At 39.4% G+C, this 18,804-nt stretch overlaps 1 protein-coding gene across 5 annotated transcripts in view; it reads right to left on the bottom strand.

Moving 5' to 3' along the window:
• NFKB1 (nuclear factor kappa B subunit 1) overlaps positions 1 to 17,857 on the bottom strand; it is a 122,536-nt gene extending 104,679 nt beyond the window's left edge. For 3 of the 5 annotated variants that reach the window (XM_032632649.1, XM_032632648.1, XM_032632650.1), the window contains exon 1: positions 16,952 to 17,857. In XM_032632649.1, coding sequence (XP_032488540.1) covers positions 16,952 to 17,854 — 903 coding nt within the window. In that variant the 5' untranslated portion in view covers positions 17,855 to 17,857. The remainder of the gene's footprint in view (positions 1 to 16,951) is intronic. The other 2 variants (XM_032632652.1, XM_032632651.1) reach the window with 2 other exon arrangements.
• Positions 17,858 to 18,804: the final 947 nt, after the last annotated feature.

Genomic DNA, 18,804 nt, shown 5'->3' on the forward strand with positions numbered 1-18,804 from the left:
ATGCTCCTTGAATGCTTTCATTAATTTAGTCATTCATTAAAAAAAATATTGAAACTACTATGTGTCAGTTACCAAAGATACCAAAGTACACAAGAGTGAAGCAGTACCTGTACTCACAGAGCTAACAGTTGTGGCAGACTGAAAGCAATGGCTAAAAATTCTTTGCAACTCCACCTGACAAGAGGAAAAATCTATTTCTCCATCCCTTGAATCTCGACAGGGCTGTAACTTACTCTGACCAACACAGTGAGGTAGAAGGGTGAGTTTTAAATGCAGACTTCAAGAGGCCTTGCAATGACCAACCATTCTGTTCTCTTGGAACACAGTTGCCATGTGAATAAGCCTGGGCCAGCCCACTGGAGGATGAGAGGCCACAGGGAGCAGTGAGGGGAAGTCCCAGCTGAGGGTCCCCTGGACCACACAGCACCAGCTAAGCAGCCAAAAGACTTCAGAGATCCCCAGAGTCAGGCGAGACCAGATGACCTAGACAGCCTCCCCAACTGGGAGAAATAACAAATGTTTGTTTCCTAGTTAGCTTTGTGGTGATTTTTTTATGTAGCCAAAAGCTAACTAATGCAACAGTTTAGTAAGTAGGAAGACAGGCAAAAACAATGCAACACGGTAGGTGTCATGGGAAATGGCAGGTATGTGGGGCATGTGTTAGACATCTTGGTGATTCAATAATTACACTTTCTTTGTTAGGGTCCTATTTAGAACACCCTTTGTACTCATTTTTACTTTACTGGCCTATTCAGTTTCCAGCGGAACAAAAGAAAGAAGGACAAGAGGCAAAACCACCATGGTGTAAACAGAAATAAAATTAGTACTGTTAAAACCTTCAAAATATAAATATTAATGAATTGCTGCTAGCTTTAAGCAGTGATACCATTATAAAACAATAATGTTTTTAATCCTTTCAACTCCCTACTATCTAACACCAAATTCATCACTCCTATGGCAATGGGCCCCATTCCTGACTTTCCAGGTTTTGCCAATATATCATTCTCTCCTGTTCTCAGAGCCAAAACTTCAACATTTTCTCCTTTTCCCTCTGCTTATTTCACACCCATCCAGTCAATAATCAATTTCTGTTGATTTTTTTCTTTGTATTATTTCTTGTATCTGCCCCTCCTTTGCACTTTCCTTTCACTGTTACACCCTAGTTAAACATTCATTGCCTTACCTCTGAATAACAATGATAGCCTCCATACTGTTCTCCTTTACTGTGGTATTTCTTCTTCCTTAAGCCTCTTTCACATTATTGCCACATTACTTACAAGACCAAGTCGAAAGCCCTCAACCGTTCACCATATTGTACTATAAGCATCACCTTAATAGGCTCTTAATGCTTAATAGGTGATGCTTATCATATAATATGCTGAGTGGTTGAGGGCTTTCCACTATGTCCTAATACTACATCCTAACCAAAACCTTCTACAACAGGCAGACTGATCATTCAAAAATGCCTTGCTCATTTGCATCTTGCGTATTTGTTCACAGTATGCCCTGCATCCTAAAATGCCACCTTTCCTACTTAAATATTACCCAGTCCTCAAGCCTCTACTGAAATCCAACATTTGCCAAGAAACCCTATATTTCCTCTGTAACCTACAGCTTTATAGTCCACATAAGGGCTATAATACTTCTGTGTATTGATGACTGCACACTCAACAACATACTGTTCTACTGCAATTTAACTTTACATATTTGTCATCTTTTTAACTGGATATAGATGCCTAAAAATAGAGTTTTACTTCTTTGAATCGCCAAATTAGTAAATAAGTACTTTAAAAAAATTACCTTTGCATTAATGGTAAGAAACAGTGCAATTCCAGATTTGTCCAAATGTGGACTTTTGGTTTCAGTCATGACACTAACAATTATTGAACTTGCCCCATTGCCATACTCAAATGTAAAGCTATACAAAATACCTGAAGCAATAATTTAAGACACTGGACAAGAGACAGTATAAGGCTGTATACCATAAGAGAATGGAAATACTTGAGGTGTGTTCCAAACTCACTTTTTGACTGAGGGCACGTTCCAAACTATGACACAAGGACGTAGAGCCCAAATAGAGAGCAGCAATCTCACAGGGGAGAGTATCAGAAAGGAGAGATACACAGAGAAAGAGGCTCATAAATCTCCATAGGGGTCACTTCTGGGCATTGGCCAAATATAAAACTGTGCTAGTGCAGGACAAGATTCTGCAAAGCCTACTAGAAGATAGCTGCTGGGGATCCAAATCCAGGGACAAGGGGGAACAATGATAAGCTGAATTGAGATTCCAGAAGTTCCTGGAACTTCTGAGAGACACTGAAGTTCTAATCATCTAGGGTGAAGAGACATCACTTAACAATCTTAACATTCAGTTGTGACCTCAGAAGACCATGCAATGGGAGTAAAGGCTATACCCTAGAATAAGGGCTACTCTAAGCTCATCTTAATAAAACCAGGTGATCCACCAATAAATTTATTGCCCGTTACAACAACATTCAACAGTCTTTAACAGAAAACAAAGATCCATACTCTCTACAATGGGGTATTCACAGCGTACAACAAAAAATGACAAAACATGCAAAGAAGTAGAAAAATATGACTCAGAAAAAGAAATATGACGCAAATGATGAAATGAACAGCCAGTACCTTTAAAACTGCCAATAGTAACATGTTCACGAATGTAAAAGGAAACATGGATATAAGGGATAAACAGATAGGAGATCTCAGCAGAGAAATGAAAACTATTAAAAAAGAAAAATAACCAATGGAAAATTCTAGACTGAAATGAAATTTCACTAGGTGTACTTATTAACATATTGAGCAATGTAGAAGAAAGGATCAATAAACTTGAATAATGGCCAATAAAAACTATTCAAGTGAAGCACAGAGAAAAAAGGCATCAAGAAATTAAGACACCTTCAGTGACTTATGAGACAACATGAAGTGGTCTTAACACATGTCTAATTTAAAATCCCAGAAAGAGGGAGGAGAAAAAATATTTGAAGAAATAATGGTGGAGAATTTTCCAAACTTGATTAAAAAAAAAAAAAAATCAACCCATGACCCAATCTCAAAGAACCCCATGCTGGATAAACACAAACAAAACCACAGTTAGCCATATTACAGCCATACTGTGAAAAACTAATGATAAGAAAAAGAAAAAAATCCTAAAAGCGTCCAGGGACAAGGGGAAACAATGATAAGTATGATGGCTGATTTCTCATCAGAAACAATGATGCAAGTGCTGAAAGGAAAAAACTGAATCAGTGAACAATTCTATATTCAGCAAAAATATCCTTTAAAAATAAAAAGTGAAATGGACATTTTTCAAATAGACAAGAGCTGAGAGAATGTGTAGTCAGCAGGTCTGCTAAAAGATATGTTAAAGAAAGTTCTCCATGCTGAAGGGAAATGATACTAGATAGAAACTTGGACCTACATGGAAGAATAAGAAACACCAGAGGTGATGAATATGTGGGTAAGTATAAGACTTTTTTTTTGTTTGTTATTCAAGAGAAACATTACAATAAATTTTGGGGTTTATAACCTATGCAGAAGTAAACTGTATAACAATAACAACACAGAGGAAGGGAAGAGGACAAATGGAAGTAAAACACTATCAAGTTCTCACACTATATATGACATGTTATGGTATTAATTCATGGTAGACTCAAGGATGCATATTATAATCCCTAGAGCAACCACTTAAAAAAGTAGCCGACGAAGGACATAAAATGGAATTTAAAAAGTAAACTTGGTTTATTCAACAGATGGCAGGAAAGGAGGAAAAAATGAATAAAGAACAGAGGGCACAAATGGATAACAATTACCAAGATAGTAGGCTTAAACCCAACCATATCAATAATTACATTAAATAGAAATAGACTAAAGTCACCCATAAAAAGGTAGAGATGGTCAGACTGGACACAAAAGCAAGACTCAGGTATATGCTTTTCATGAGAATTACACTTTAATATTAAAGACTGAGATAGTCTCAAAGTATAAAGATGGGAAGTTATACCAGTTACACCATGGAAATACTAAATATAAGAAAGCAGGCTATACTAAAATATCATATACAGTACACTTCAAGAGAAGAACGATTACCAGGGACCAAGGGGAACATTTCATAAGAATGAAGGGTCAAATCATCATGGAGAAATAATGATCCTAATGTGTATGTATATATTAACAGAGCTTCAAGATGCATGAAGTAAAAAGTGGCAGAACTAAAGGAAGTAGAAATAGCCACAACTATAGTTAAGACTTTTAACACTCTTCTCTCCATAACTGATAAAAGCAAATCAAGAGAACATCAGTAATTGTCACAGAAAATTAAGGAACACCACCATCAACCAAATTAACCTAAGTGCATATACAGAACATTCCACCAATGATTGCAGACTACACATTCTTTTCAAGTGCACATGGAACACTCACCAAGATAGACTATATGTTGGACCACAAAACAAGTCTCAATAAATTTCAAAGAAGTGAAAACATATAAAATATATTATCCAAACACAATGAAATTAAAAACCAAGACTAGAAAGATACCTAGAAAATCCTCAAACATATATGATTAAGTCATGTGTTAAACTGGGTGTGTGCCTCTTAGAATCAACAAACATAGTAAATATAACTTCATTACCCTGTATGAAAGAAGCATCTAAATTCTTGCTGGACCTTGTCCATTGTAACCATGGGGGGCAAGGATTTTTTAAGAGAAGTGATTAGGATGCATTCTAATGCTTTCTATAAGAAACAAATCTTTGCCTATGGTGTTTTCTTAATCACAGATGACTGAAATTTATAGGATCAAAAAATATTTTGGACATTTTCTAACCATATTATAATTGTCATGTATATCAAATGGCAGATTCCATTCTAAGTAACATTTCTTTTTGTTTACACTACAGTAGGATAAAATCTGGTGAATATAAATTTGTATATCTATAAAAGTTCTCTAAAGATTTATAGTAAATTGGCTAAACCTTTACATGTTAGAACTGATGTCACTCATGGGAGATTGCTGCCTTCCATTTCCATATAAAAACCAATTCAATACACCTACTCAGTTTGAGGTCTTTCACTAAGGTGGCATTCAAAAGGGATTTGACTTACTGGACCTTGTTCTAAACTTTTTGCTTCCACATTTCTACTTCTACAGATTTCTTCCTCCCTAAAACTAGAGTACGATGGTGGGGGAGGATGTATGAATACGCACAGCACAAGAGGCTTTTTAGGGCAGTTAAATATACTCTTGTATGATAACCATAACGATGGATACATGTAATTATACATTTGTCTAAACCCACAGAATGCACACCACCAAGAATGAACTGCAGTGTAAACTCTGGATTTTGGGTGATTATGATGTGTCAATGTCAGTTCATCCATTGCAGCAAACACACTGCTGTGGTCGGGGAACACTGATAACGGGGGAGACTATGCATGTGTGGGGGAGGGAGTATACGGTAAATCTCTGTACTTTCCCCTCAATTTTGCTGTGAACCTTAAACTGCTCTAAAAAAATAAAGTCGTAATAAAAAAATAGAGTATGACCAAATTTTAATTTCATGTCTGACCTTTGTCTTGAGGACCAATTTGGAGTATTTGTATTTTCAGATTGAGGAGGAGGAGACCTCGTGGATTATGAATTAGAGATTAATATTCCTTTTTTTTTTGGCCGTGCTGCATGGCACGCAGGATCTTAGTTCCCCCACCAGGGATCAAACCCATGCCCCATGCAATGGAAGCGCGGAGCCCTAACTACTGGACAGCAGGGATTTCCCAAGAGATTAATATTCTTTTGATCAAACATAGAGAAACTGATCACATTCTCTTAAATCTGAATATGATGACTTTAGTATGGATTTTCATTTTTACTAATTCTACAATATCAATAAAAATATATCCTTCATGTTTTAAGAGAAAAGGATTCATCATGTGGACCAGCAATACTTGGTTGGTTCTACGTATGTGGTGACAACTGGCCTGGAGGGAGAAAATGGTTTCCTTGAAGAAAGAATCACAACAAGCTTCCGATTACACACACACATAAATAATAATTTGCAAGCATCAAAATTAGGCCTTATACAGAGGACCGCTCAGTCCTTAATCTAGATATGAAGGCCTTTTCACAATGACCATGCCTATAGGTAAACCCTTCAATATATGCAGATGTCAATGTATTGGGTTGGCCAAAAAGTGCCTTCGGTTTTTAAGTAAAAATAAAAGACACATTTTTCATTTGCACCAAGAACTTTACCAAGCAATGTATTCACCCTTTTGTTCCGTTACCTTCTGCCATTTTTCAGGCAGCTTCATAATGCCATCTTCCCAAAACTTTTTCTCTTTTTGAGCAAAGAACTGATCCTGTGCCTTTTACAGTCTTCCAGGGAATTGAAATTTTTTCCATTAAGAGAATTTTGTAAAGACCGAAATAAATGTAAATCCGAAGGTGTAATGTCTGGTGAACACGGCGGATGAATCAGAACTTCCCGGCCACGCTGTAACAGTTTTTGCCTGGTCATCAAAGAAACATGCAGTCTTGCGTTATCCTGATGGAAGATTATGTGTTTTCTGTTGACTAATTCTGGATGCTTTTTGTCAAGTGCTGCTTTCAGTTGGTCTAACTGGGAGCAGTACTTGTCGGAATTAATCGTTTGGTTTTCCAGAAGGGGCTCATAATAGAGGACTCCCTTCCAATCCCACCATATACACAACTTCACCTTCTCTGGATGAAGACCTGCCTTTGGTGTGGTTGGTGGTGTTCATTTCATTTGCCCCACGATCTCTTCCATTCCACATTATTGTACAGTATAGACTTGTCATCGCCCATCACAATTTGTTTTAAAAATGGAACGTTTTCATTACGTTTAAGAAGAGAATCGCATGCGGAAATATGGTCAAGAGGTTTTTTTCCGCTTACCTTACGTGGAACCCAAACATCAAAGCGATTAACATAACCAAGCTGGTGCAAATGATTTTCAACACTTGATTTGGATATTTTGAGTAGGTCAGCTATCTTCCGCGTGGTATAACGTTGACTGTTCTCGATTAATGTCTCGATTTGATCGCTATCAACTTCAACTGGTCTACCCGACCACAGAGCATTGTCCAGCACGAAACTTCGCAAACCACTTTTGACACGTTCGATCAGTCACAGCACCTTCTCCATATACTCACAAATCTTTTTTTTGTTTCAATTGCATTTTTACCTTTCTTGAAATAATAAAGCATAACAGGCCAAAAATGTTGCTTTTTTCTTTCCATCTTCAATGTTAAAATGGCTACACAAAAATTCACCAATTTGGGGCTTCCTTGGAGGCGCAGTGGTTAAGAATCCGCCTGCCAATGCAGGGGACACGGGTTCGAGCCCTGGTCTGGGAAGATCCCACATGCAGTGGAGCAACTAAGCCCGTGTGCCACAACTGCTGAGCCTGTGTTCTACAGCCTGTGCTCCACAACAAGGGAAGCCACCACAATGAGAAGCCCGCGCGCAGCAACGAAGACGCAATGCAGCCAAAAATAAATAAATTTATTTGAAAAAAAAATTCACCAATTTTGATGTCTTTTTTTTACATGCACGCTGATATGACAGCTGTCACATACAATCTAACAAAATGGTTTCAAATGAAAATAAAGATAACTAAGTGCTACTAGAGCCATCTTACAGAAAAAAACGAATGAACCTTTTGGCCAACCCAATATAAAGTGAGAAGGAAAAAGGGTGAACCACCCTCTCCTCTATGTCTGGTAAGGTCTGATGCGAATACTTCTTTCTCCCGTGTCTCTTTGTCACTGATCTTAACTGCTCGGCAATAAGCAAAATATCTACTCAAACTCATAAATGACAAATTAATGTCAAAATTTAATTTTTAAATATTTTCACTTACATATTTTGTTCGGTGAGGAAAATCTGAAATAAGCTGCCCTTAGGGCTTTTAACAACAGGAGAGTTACTGCCTACTTGTGTAAAGCTCATTATTAGCACCTTGAAGTAATGAATTCATTCAGTCAACTCTTGATTGTTACGCGGATAAATATGAGTCACGGAACCAACATTTACGTAATCCAAGAGTCATTAGTGAAACCTTTTAAATGAGACTGAAGGGTAGGAATCTTGACTAAGAAGGGGCAGAAAGGGGGCTTTTGGTGTGCTGGTTACGTTCTATTTAATGTTAAGTGTGTTGACTTTGAGATAATTCATTAAAGCCATAATCTCACGATTTGTGTCCTTTTTTGGTTATGTGATTCTTCAATTTTAAAAAGGCTAATATAAGTAAAACATATTTTAAACTGAAAACATTAAATGATCTAATAAGCTCCATGAAATTGTGGATTTCTGTCTTGTTCAGCACTGTATTCCCAGTGTCTAGAACCTGGCACATAGGAAGGACTCAACATGTATTCAAATAAATTAACGGTTAAAAAAAAATCCTACTATGCAGAAGTAGAACAGCTTATATAAAAAGCAAAGGTTCCCCACACCACCTCCCAACTCCAATCCTGCTTTTCCGAGTGATCAACTTTTTAACACTCTTAACTTTCTCTTTTTGGTTTTCCTGGGGGTTCTTTCCATATCCTTAAATACTATGTTTATATCTCTTTTCTTAATTGATCAGTTTTAGACATTGTGTTCTTGCTATGACAGATAAGGATTCAGCTCATACAACTACCACTTCCCTATCTTCTTCCTCCAAATATAGTTATAATCAGTGAGACCTTGAAGCAATTTACAATCAAAATACTGAATTTTATATTCAATTTCTGTATCATGTGTGCCTTAAATTGCTTCGGAGGTATGAACATGAGTTCATAGTAGAGAATAATTAATTATGAAAAGATGCAACCCCAGAAACACCTGACGTCAGAAAGAAGCTAGACTGGGACCATAAATGATAAGTCATAATCCAAAAATGGACAGTTCCTCATCTTATCATATTGATAATCAAGAACTGTCTTTGTACTTTCTTACATGAATTTTCCTTAAGTTGACCTATCTCAATAAGGCAAGAAAATCTGGAGTCTTCCAAATAACACTATTATATCAAAGAAACAAATACTTTTAGAGGGAGATGCTCATTTAGTCTGTCTCATTTTTTTTTAAGAGAGAAAATGAGACCCAGAGAAGTTAATTAACTTGCCCAGAGTCACACAGCTTAATCAATAGCAGTCTATCAATATTTTGTCTAGTTATTTACTTATTCATTTGGCAAACTTACTGGGTGCTGTGCTGATAAAAAGTAAGATAAAATCCCTTCCCTCAAGATATTTTCTGTCTAGAAAGCATAAGAAGTCAAGAGCCCATGGACTGGGAGCACATAAATCTTCATGGGGAGGTCAGGGAGAATGGATAGAGGAGGGACAGAGAAATGGTGATGTGTACACCATGCCTGAAGGCTGAGTAGTCAGCACAATGGCTAGGAAGGAGAGCACACTCCTCACACAGGGAATGCATATGCAGAGGCATTCAAAGTGAGAAAATAGGGCAGATAGGAACTGAAAATTGATATGGATGACTTGAGAAATAGGGGATGGATGAGGAGCAAGGGTGGGGGTGAGGTGTGCAGGAATCAGCTTGTAAAGACAATGGAGACATTTCAGAAATATAAAGGTCGTGATATGAGCAGATCTTCACTTTAGAAAGCTGACTTTTATGCTGGAATGAAGGATGGAATAGAAGCAGGAGATTATGCATCAGGAGCAAATGAAAAACATGAATGCTGGAGGTGAGAGGAGGCTGAATTGATAGAATTTGGTGATGGACTGGAGGAGAAAAGTGAGAATGCATGAAGAATGGGTTTCTAGATTTCTGGCATGGAAAACCTACTGAATGGACCACAGTGGGCTAACAACTGTATCCCCTAAATGTGCTGGGAGGAGCAATTTGGTGGGTGGGAATGATGATAAATTTGATATTGGCATACTGACGGGGACATCCATGTAATGATACTTAAGTGTCTCAGCAATAAAATTATTGTTTTCAGTTTAACACATATTTAGTACGTACAGAAAAACTGCCCCCCCCCAGTCATCCATCTATTTCAACTTGGATTAATTCCTATTTGGCTATTATGTTAGACTTTTCAAGAGAAATAGGATACTTTCCCTGCCCATCATAAAAAAGCACTTCAAAGTAAATGACTGTTAAGGCAATGTTTTAAAATAGGAAGTATTAAAATCTTCCAAGGTGTGCTTGTTAAATTTAGTTAAATGTCTAAAACAGGAAACTGGGTAAACACATGGAGAAACCATAAAGACATTATATCAAATAAATGCTATGATATAGCAAGAGAGCAAGGAAGTGTATTTAACTGTTATCAGATACCATGCTTTTGATTTTATAATTTCCCAAGTGTACTGAGGTCTGCTTAACACAACTGACTTAAGAATGTGGGGGAAATGACTATTGATTTCAATCAATCAAAAGTAGGATAGGGCTTCCCTGGTGGCGCAGTGGTTGAGAATTTGCCTGCCAGTGCAGGGGACACGGGTTTGAGCCCTGGTCTGGGAAGATTCCACATGCCGCTGAGCAGTTGGGCCCATGGGCCACAGCTACTAAGCCTGCGAGTCTGGAACTTGTGCCTCGCAACAGGAGAGGCCGCGACAGTGAGAGGCCCACGCACCGCGATGAAGAGTAGCCCCCGCTCTCTGCAACCAGAGAAAGCCCTCGCACAGAAATGAAGACTCAACACAGCCAAAATAAATTAATTAATTTTTTTAAAAAGATAAAAAGTTAAAAAAAAGAAAAAGTAGGATAAGCCACAGTGAAATGTCTACAAAACAGTTCTATTCAAGGACAACCTCTCACTCTTTTCATTATGACCCTCCTCTTCTCATCCATGATATACAGAATTTATCCTTTTCTCTGGAATTCTGATTTACTTTCTATATTATTTTTCTTTTCCACATTTAAGTCAAAAATAAAGTTCAAGATCTGATTTTATAGAGAACTCTCCACTAAAACTTTATCTATGCTTTCATTATCCTTTGTTTTGGCCAAAGTTTTCAACATTAACTTTAACTTTTATTCTTTACCTTCATGTTTCTTCCTTTCTACTTTAAATGTCCTCTATATGAACAGCCATTCATACTCCTTCCATCCTTCCACATTGTCTGTAAATTTATAAATCATACAGGTGCTTATATTATTCAGAGAGCATTATACTAGATGCTGTAACTTTTTAGGGATTCTTTTCCTCTGACCTCACAACCACACCTAGCCCCCATTTAAAAGAAAAATACACTTTATAAATCAAGTCTTAATGATCAAACACTAATAAATGGCTATATCTTAGAAAATAAACCTATACCTAAGTTAAGAACTGGTAGATAAAGTTCTTCAAACATCAATAAAACATAAGTCAGGGATTCATGTTAAAACACTAAAAAAAAAAAAAAATAGTCATTCTCTCCATTCCTAAAATTCTTGTCTTGGAAGGCATATTTTCTAGGACAATTAAGCAATTTATTTTCACTATTTAAATGAATTGCAGGCTTGAACCCAGAACCGATGAATAGGTAGATTGATTAAGGAATTTGTCATCACTTTTAATTTTTCTTTTTTCAAGCCTAATATTATTAGAATTGATTTCTGGAGATAAAAATGAAGGATACGTATGCCCTGACACTGAAATATACTGTGATATGTTTAGTAAAACCACACAATAAATAATAAAAATGATAATTTTGTAAAATAACTATTTTGACAAAATTCATTATAGCAATCAAGTTATTTATTTAATGTTAATTAAGCTCTCCCTATAGAGGTGTGCTTAACTTTATGTAGGTTTTGTAGTTTTTTAATTCAAGTTAGCAAAAAAAGAAAATCTCATGTACAAATGCTAGTGAGCCTCATATATCAAAAGGCTTAAATCTAAGAAAAATCCAAAGCTTTATTTTCCAGTATGAAATGTTTGAATGGTCCATACATTTTTTGACTCACACAGTGAAGACTGGGACAACATTAGAGCTCTGTGTTTTCGTTTATGCCCAGAAGCTATAGACTGAGCTGATTATGTAATGGAACACAGCAAAATTTATCTATTCTCTCCAAATCTTCTCACAGGGAAGCTATACGCAGAGTACTTGGATTATTTTATTATTTTTATTATTCTAACTAACAAACACTGCTGCTATTCACTTTTCAGGTTACTTTTCAACAATGACAGCTTTACAATGTACTTGTTATATAAGTAAACATTTATTTTCTTCCTCAGTTTGTTGGCAACAACAAAAATGATTATACATATCTGTATTTGTAAACAACTTTTAAAATTAATTTTTAAAACTTGAATGTGTGTTTGTTAAGTGATTTGAAGAGAGGTCAGGGTCAGAACCAGAATTAATTAAGTCCAAAGCTGAGTGGACTGAAGTTAGGAGTTTTCAGTAAAATGGTTCTGACTCTCCCTGAAGGTATAATACCAGGCCTGGGAGTGTTGGCATTGTACCCTTTTCTAGTGTAGATGGTATATTTCATTTCATAAATTGTGTCCACAGAGAACAAATGGTTAGCTTCAGAGTTCCAAGGAAAATTTTCTGAAAATGCTACAAATAAGAAATAATGAACAAAACCCTCCTGTGATGAGGCCCCAGGTTTTACAGTGCTGCAAAATCATTAAAGTATGAAGGTAGAAAGTATAGTAAATGTTGCCTGCTGGTTCCTGAGGTTTTCCAGCTATAACCTTGTCCCCCCAATTTTTTATAGGTCATAAGTATTTTATTCCGGATGTTATAAAATATTTTGGTTTTACTTTTTGATTGATTAATTTAGATAGGCTTTAACAATCTTTGGATTACAAAGCAGAGCTTGCAGCATCAGTCAGGCTCCATCAGCCAGAATTTTTTTCACAGCTTAAAGAAATCATCTATAGATTAAATTCATTAATATCTGTCAAAAGTATGGGTCAGAATAAAAGCTGGTTATAAGATTTTTGGCCTAATGGTGAAATGTAAATGAACAGTAATAAGCCAATTTGTAATAGGGAATTAAACCATCCGTTTCATTATTCTAATTTCAAAAACAGGCAACAAATCAAAGCAGATGAAACTTGTACTACTGATAATTAAACCTATTACTGCAAAAAATATAAAAGAATAACAATGAATTGATTTCTTTTTAAATTTTAAAATGCGATGATAAAATGTTTAAATACAATATTTTCATGATTAATATTGTAAGTTTAACAAATATTTTCATCCATAATCTACACTCTTGAAGAGTCTATACTCTTTAACAAATCACACTTTATATCACTTTTGTGTAAAACTGTTAGGGTTTAAATATTTTTATGGTGAAGCAGTGAGATTTCATTTCACAACTTAGTTTCTAAACTATTAGCTGATATTCAAGGGTAGGTCTACCAGCCTCACCTGAAAATATGAAAGCGTATTAATTTGCACCCAGGAACCCTCTCTAAAACAACAGAGACCAAAGGTATGAAACAAAGTCATCATTGAGAAAAGAATGCTACTTTTCTTCATCTAACAGTGAAGCACTAGATACTCATTAATGAAATATTGCAAAGATAAGTGTCTTGGTAATATTACCCTACCTATTAACTGTACCAGATTATCTGGTTGCAAATATTAATCTTTTTTGATTAAAAAAAAATGCTCAAGGAGCCAAACTGACTTGCTAAACTATGTCACAAGTCCCAACTTTCCTCTCTGAAGATGAATGAATGCCTCTGTCTTTAAAACCCTTAAGGTCTCCTAAGCAGTGACAGGGTCAACTCAAAGGGGTATGTACGCTTCTCATGATTTACCTGCTCACCTCCAAGAACACTGTAGGGGAATTCAGTATTTATGGGAGATACAAGAGAGCAAATGAGAAGTCATTCTCAGAAAGCAGGGTCAATTGCTTCAGTATGGTTTGCTGGTCACCAAGAAGCAGCTGTCAATTAACTCTGATCAGACATAAATGTACACGTAGGAGCAGCACATCTAAAAGTGGCCCCCAGCACGAAAATTCTGTTCCTTCTCCTCCTCCTTCTCTTCTTAAAACATAAAACAATCATGCCACCTTGTATGATTCATATTATAAACAGAAAACCAATCAGCCAAACGAAACAACCTTCCTACTAAAAGTAAGGGAAATTAATGAGAAATTTTGCATAGCCATTGATTCTTACATATCCACTCCTGTTAATGTGATTGCTGTTCAATCTGTAGACTAGAAGAGCATAACCTGAGTATCTGTTCTTCGTGGTTAAACTACTCTGCATTTCCAGATACATTTTCTGCTACAGTCATTTCTATGCTCAGAACAGCACTTCTACTAATAGGTTCTAAAAAAGAAAAAGATATTTTGACTACTTTATTAAAAATCTATATAGAAACGCAGATATCATTTTTTAAATTTATTGTTTTAAAATGTCAACTACTGTTCTTATTTCTCCTAAGTTCAAACTAATTGAAGGTTTGAAGTAACCACTTCCCCCAGAAGCCAGAACTTTCACCTCTTCTGAACAGGGGAATACCTCTCATAAATTAGGTAAAAAATAAGGGCTTGCTGATTGAATGATAGTCCAAGATTCCTGTGGCTGCCAATTCCTTATAAAGACCTTCCATCTACCACAGTGAGCAATCCCTGAAAGTCCAGGTAGTTAACTTACTTCATCAATTATCTGGAAGTCTGAAAGCAGTGGTAAAAACAGCCTGCATAAATATTAGTTTCTCAACTAGTGTCAATTTGTTCCAAGGAAAGTGACAAGAGAAATGTGAGGGCTGTGATCTCTAAATCTAAAATTCTGTCCATTTCAGACTAATTGAACTTTTACCAAGTGTAAGTCGGTCATTACAGATGATACTGTTTAAAAGGTAGAAGAAGGAAGTGCAAAGATCAAAGGAGCGCTTACAAAGGGGAACAACTATTTTTGTACATATACTCCAGTATTTACTAACGGGGTTTGAAAACCGGGCGTTTATTCAGCCCATGTGAATGCCAACTGCAGAACACAAGATAAAATTGAAAGTTCAAAACAAACAGATTTTCAAATCACCAACAATCCCTAATTGGATTATATAGAACTTTCTTTAAAAAGTCTTTCAAACAAGGTTAGAAGTGGTTTTCTATTCACAGCAAGCAGTATTTCAGTCCAGTAGGCTGTGGCCCAGGAAGACATTTTATCTAAATAAGCTCCAGAGGGCTTTGAGGAGTTGCAGGTATCAATGTGGATGAGTAAGTTCAGGAGATCTCATGTTTCCATTGATCATACGTGCTCTTCTCACTTTAGCAATTTAATTACATGATAAATTAATCTCTTTTTATTTCCTGTCTTCTCAAGTTCAGAAGCTCAAAAAAATACTCTGCTTTAAGTTATTTACATAACTTCTTTAGTGCATCAAACAGTAAAAGGATTCATCTCTAGAAAGCACAACATTAAAATCAGGAAAACAGCATGCTTCAGCTGAGGGCTTTATTTTAATCAGATTCCCATTTAAAGTTTTAGCAACAGGAATGCAATTTAAACTACTCAGGTGTATTCAATTGAGGTATTTTGCTAGAAAAATAAGCACTGAACATTTTGATCCTAAGCTTTAGTGTTTACCAAAGATCACCAGTCTGTAGAAGAACATTTCTATGCCAGAGCCATTAAATGGTTTAGTAATACCACAGTCATTCTCTCAGATTATGGGCTTTATAACAAAATCTTTAAGTTAAATATAGTTATTTAGTTATCTGCAATACTGAAAAACCCGACTTAGCAAAGTCCATGAAAACCTCTTAAATCTTGATAATCAAAGCCAAGCAACCAACCAATCTTCGTACAAATTTCCTAATTTACTACAGTAAATTAATGAGAAATTTTATGTAGCCATTGATTCTTACACACCACTCCTGATAATGTGATTCCTGTTCAACCTACACACCAGAAGAGCATAATATGAATATTTACTCTATTGGTTAAACTACCCTGCATTTCCAGATACTTTCTACAGCAGTCATCTCTCTGCTCAGAACAGCACGTCTACCAACAAGTTCTGAAGAAGCAAAAGATGATACTTTGACTATCAAAAATGCATATGGAAGCTCATATATTTTTTAAATTTATTATTTTAAAATGTCACGATAAGCTTTGTTTATATCATTTTTGTTTAAGAGGTCATGCACAACTCACGGTACAGCTGTCCAACTGTTTTACATAATCAGGGTGTCTAAAAAGTGTTCTAAGTGGGTAATTTCGCTCTCAAACGCCAGGCAGGCCCTGTAGGATCAGTACCAGGCCCTCCTTATCTTTTGAAAACTAAGGTACAGGTCCTATAGTAGGTGAGCATATCCTGTCCTGGCTGGCTGGTGTGTGTGTGTGTGTGTGTGTGTGTGTGTGTGTGTGTGTGTGTGTGTGTGTGTGTGTGTGTGTGTGTGTGTGTGTGTGTGAGAGAAGAGGGGGGCTTCTTTTGGAGGTAGGAGACCAGGAATAAGGCTGTCCGGTTCAATCTTGGGGAGCTGGGGAGGGCTTTCCCAGCCCAGAGGACTGACATGCACTTCTGCTTTCATTTCGTGGAACGCCCTTAGGTGAAATCTGCTTCTGCACTGCACCAACCACCTTCCCCTCACTCCTCCGCGCCCAAGCGCCCCTCATCCCTCAAGCCCCGACCCCCCGGCAGAGGAAGGGGAGATGGGGATAAAAAAAGTTTGCGCGAGTTCCCCTCCGCGCCGCGTTCCCGCCCGGCGGCTGGAAGGGGGAGAAAGAACGGCCCGGGCGGGCAGCCGCGGCCCTCTGGCCGACCGGCCCGTGCTTAGTCCGGAGGTGCCTTTCCCCCCTCGCGCAGAGCCCATGCGCCTCTCCGCTACTGTCAACCTCCTCCTCCGGTCTAGCCGAGCGGTTAGCGCAGGAATGAGGAAGTCCGAGCGGGCCCGCTCGGGGTGCGGGGCGGGTGGGTGGCGGGAGTCGGGCCGCACTTAGCCGGCGCGGCCCCCGCTTGCCCGAGTCTGGCTTACCCTGCTGGCGGGTCCGCGCTCGGCCTCCTTGCGCCTGTGGCTCCCGCTCCGGGGCGGCGCGGGCCTGGGGGCCGCGGAAGGAAGAGGCGGCGGCCGGCCGGAGCCGGAGCGGGTCGGATCGGGTCCGGGCGGGCGCGAGGTCTCGCTGGGCCAGTCAGCGCCGCGCCATGGCCGCAGCGCGGGTGGAGGTAACGCCGGGCGCGCGGCTGCGGGACCACGGCGTCGTCGCCTTCCCGGCCGCGGCGGCTCCGGCCTGGGCTGCCCCGGGCTCTCGAGTGAGGCTGGCGGCGGGACGCTGGCCGAGGGCGGCGGCGAGAGGCCCGACCGACGGGAAGAGCAGGGGAAGCTGTCGGCGCGTCGCCGGGCCGCTCCGGTGGCGAAACCTCCTCTTCCTGCCCCGGCTCGCTGGTGCACTTCTCTCTCTTTCTCTCTCGCGCACTCTCTCACTTCCTGGCTGGAAATTCCCACTGACGTCGAGAGAGAAGACAGACAGACGGACACACGCGCGCACGCCGCGGGGGCGGGAGGTGGGGTCGCCGCCGGGGGTGGGGGAAGCCCGCACGCCTGGTGGGGAGGTGCCTTGCGCCCCCGGCCCGGCCTCGCCGGCCAGCTCCGCACCCACCCCTCGGAGCCGCTGCGGGGCGCAGGCGAAAGGGGCACGTTCGGCGCCCTGGACGCCGGCGTCCCCCGCAGGGCGCCCGCTCCTCCGCCGCCGCTCCGGGAGCCCCGAGGGCAGCGACGGACGGAGACGCCCCCTGGAAGCGCTCGCGGAGCCGACTCTTGCTGGGAAGCGGGCGGCGCGGAGGCGTCGGCCGTGAGGCTGTGAGAGTCAGCGGGTCCAGAGCCCCGAAGGACAGGCCCAAGCATCCAGAGGGGATGATGGGTCGGCATGGAGCCAGGCATGCTGTGTGTAAAAATAAGTCTCATCTGTATATTGCTCTCAGTTTAAGTGCTCTCAGTTACTCTCACATCTCTTTACAGATTAAACTGGAATGTCTGTAGCATAACTTACTTCTGTCCAGGGAAGTCTGAACGTCTACCGGTTTGGGGTGAGGTCTCAAATCTGGTTTTGACAGTTCTTCAGAACTTTCATTTACAGGGCATTGTCAGGCCTTTATGAGAATGCTGGTAGCAATGGTTTTGGTTCACAGCTCGGAAAGAAATACTGACCCAGCAGGTGGGAATTTGTTTTCTTCTGGAGAGACCGCTGCTAGAACCCGCAGATCACCAGTCACTAGCATTTGAGCTTCTTTACATGCCAGGCACTGTGCTAGGCGGGGCAGGGAATACCTTGGGGTAGATTAGTTCCCCAAACAAGAAACCAGAGCTGAAATAGATATTTTAGTGCTAATTATCTCACTACTGAATTCAGTGATAACTGTTTAAATTGAACTTTAAAACATCAGGAATCACCGATTCACCAGGCAGGGTTGCTATGGCATTAGATTGCCCATAGCAATATTCCCTTCGTGCCCACTCCTTGCCATGCCCCCTCCCTCCTCGGGTTATAAGAATCCTCTTGGTGGAGTTTTCAGCAGAGGAGTCGAGATCCATTTGTTTGGGTCTGGGGTGAATCTCTGCAGTGACCTTGGGAGCAACCAACAATCTTCCTTCAAGCCATTTCATTTAGCTTCCAGGGGCTGGTTAAACAGCTGGAATTCAGGGGATTTACAAAGACTGAAGACAATGACTTTTTAGAAACCCTGTGTTATTATTTACGGGACATTATTAGAAATTGTGCCAATATTGTGATTTTAGTAGATTAATATATAGTTTATAAGCAGTGATTTCTGCCTCTGTCATGAAACAACAAAGTGTTAGGGGAATAGTCTTCTTTTTCCTTATGGGGTAAG

The sequence above is a fragment of the Phocoena sinus genome, chromosome 5 (assembly GCF_008692025.1).
Source record: "Phocoena sinus isolate mPhoSin1 chromosome 5, mPhoSin1.pri, whole genome shotgun sequence".
NCBI lineage: Eukaryota > Metazoa > Chordata > Mammalia > Artiodactyla > Phocoenidae > Phocoena > Phocoena sinus.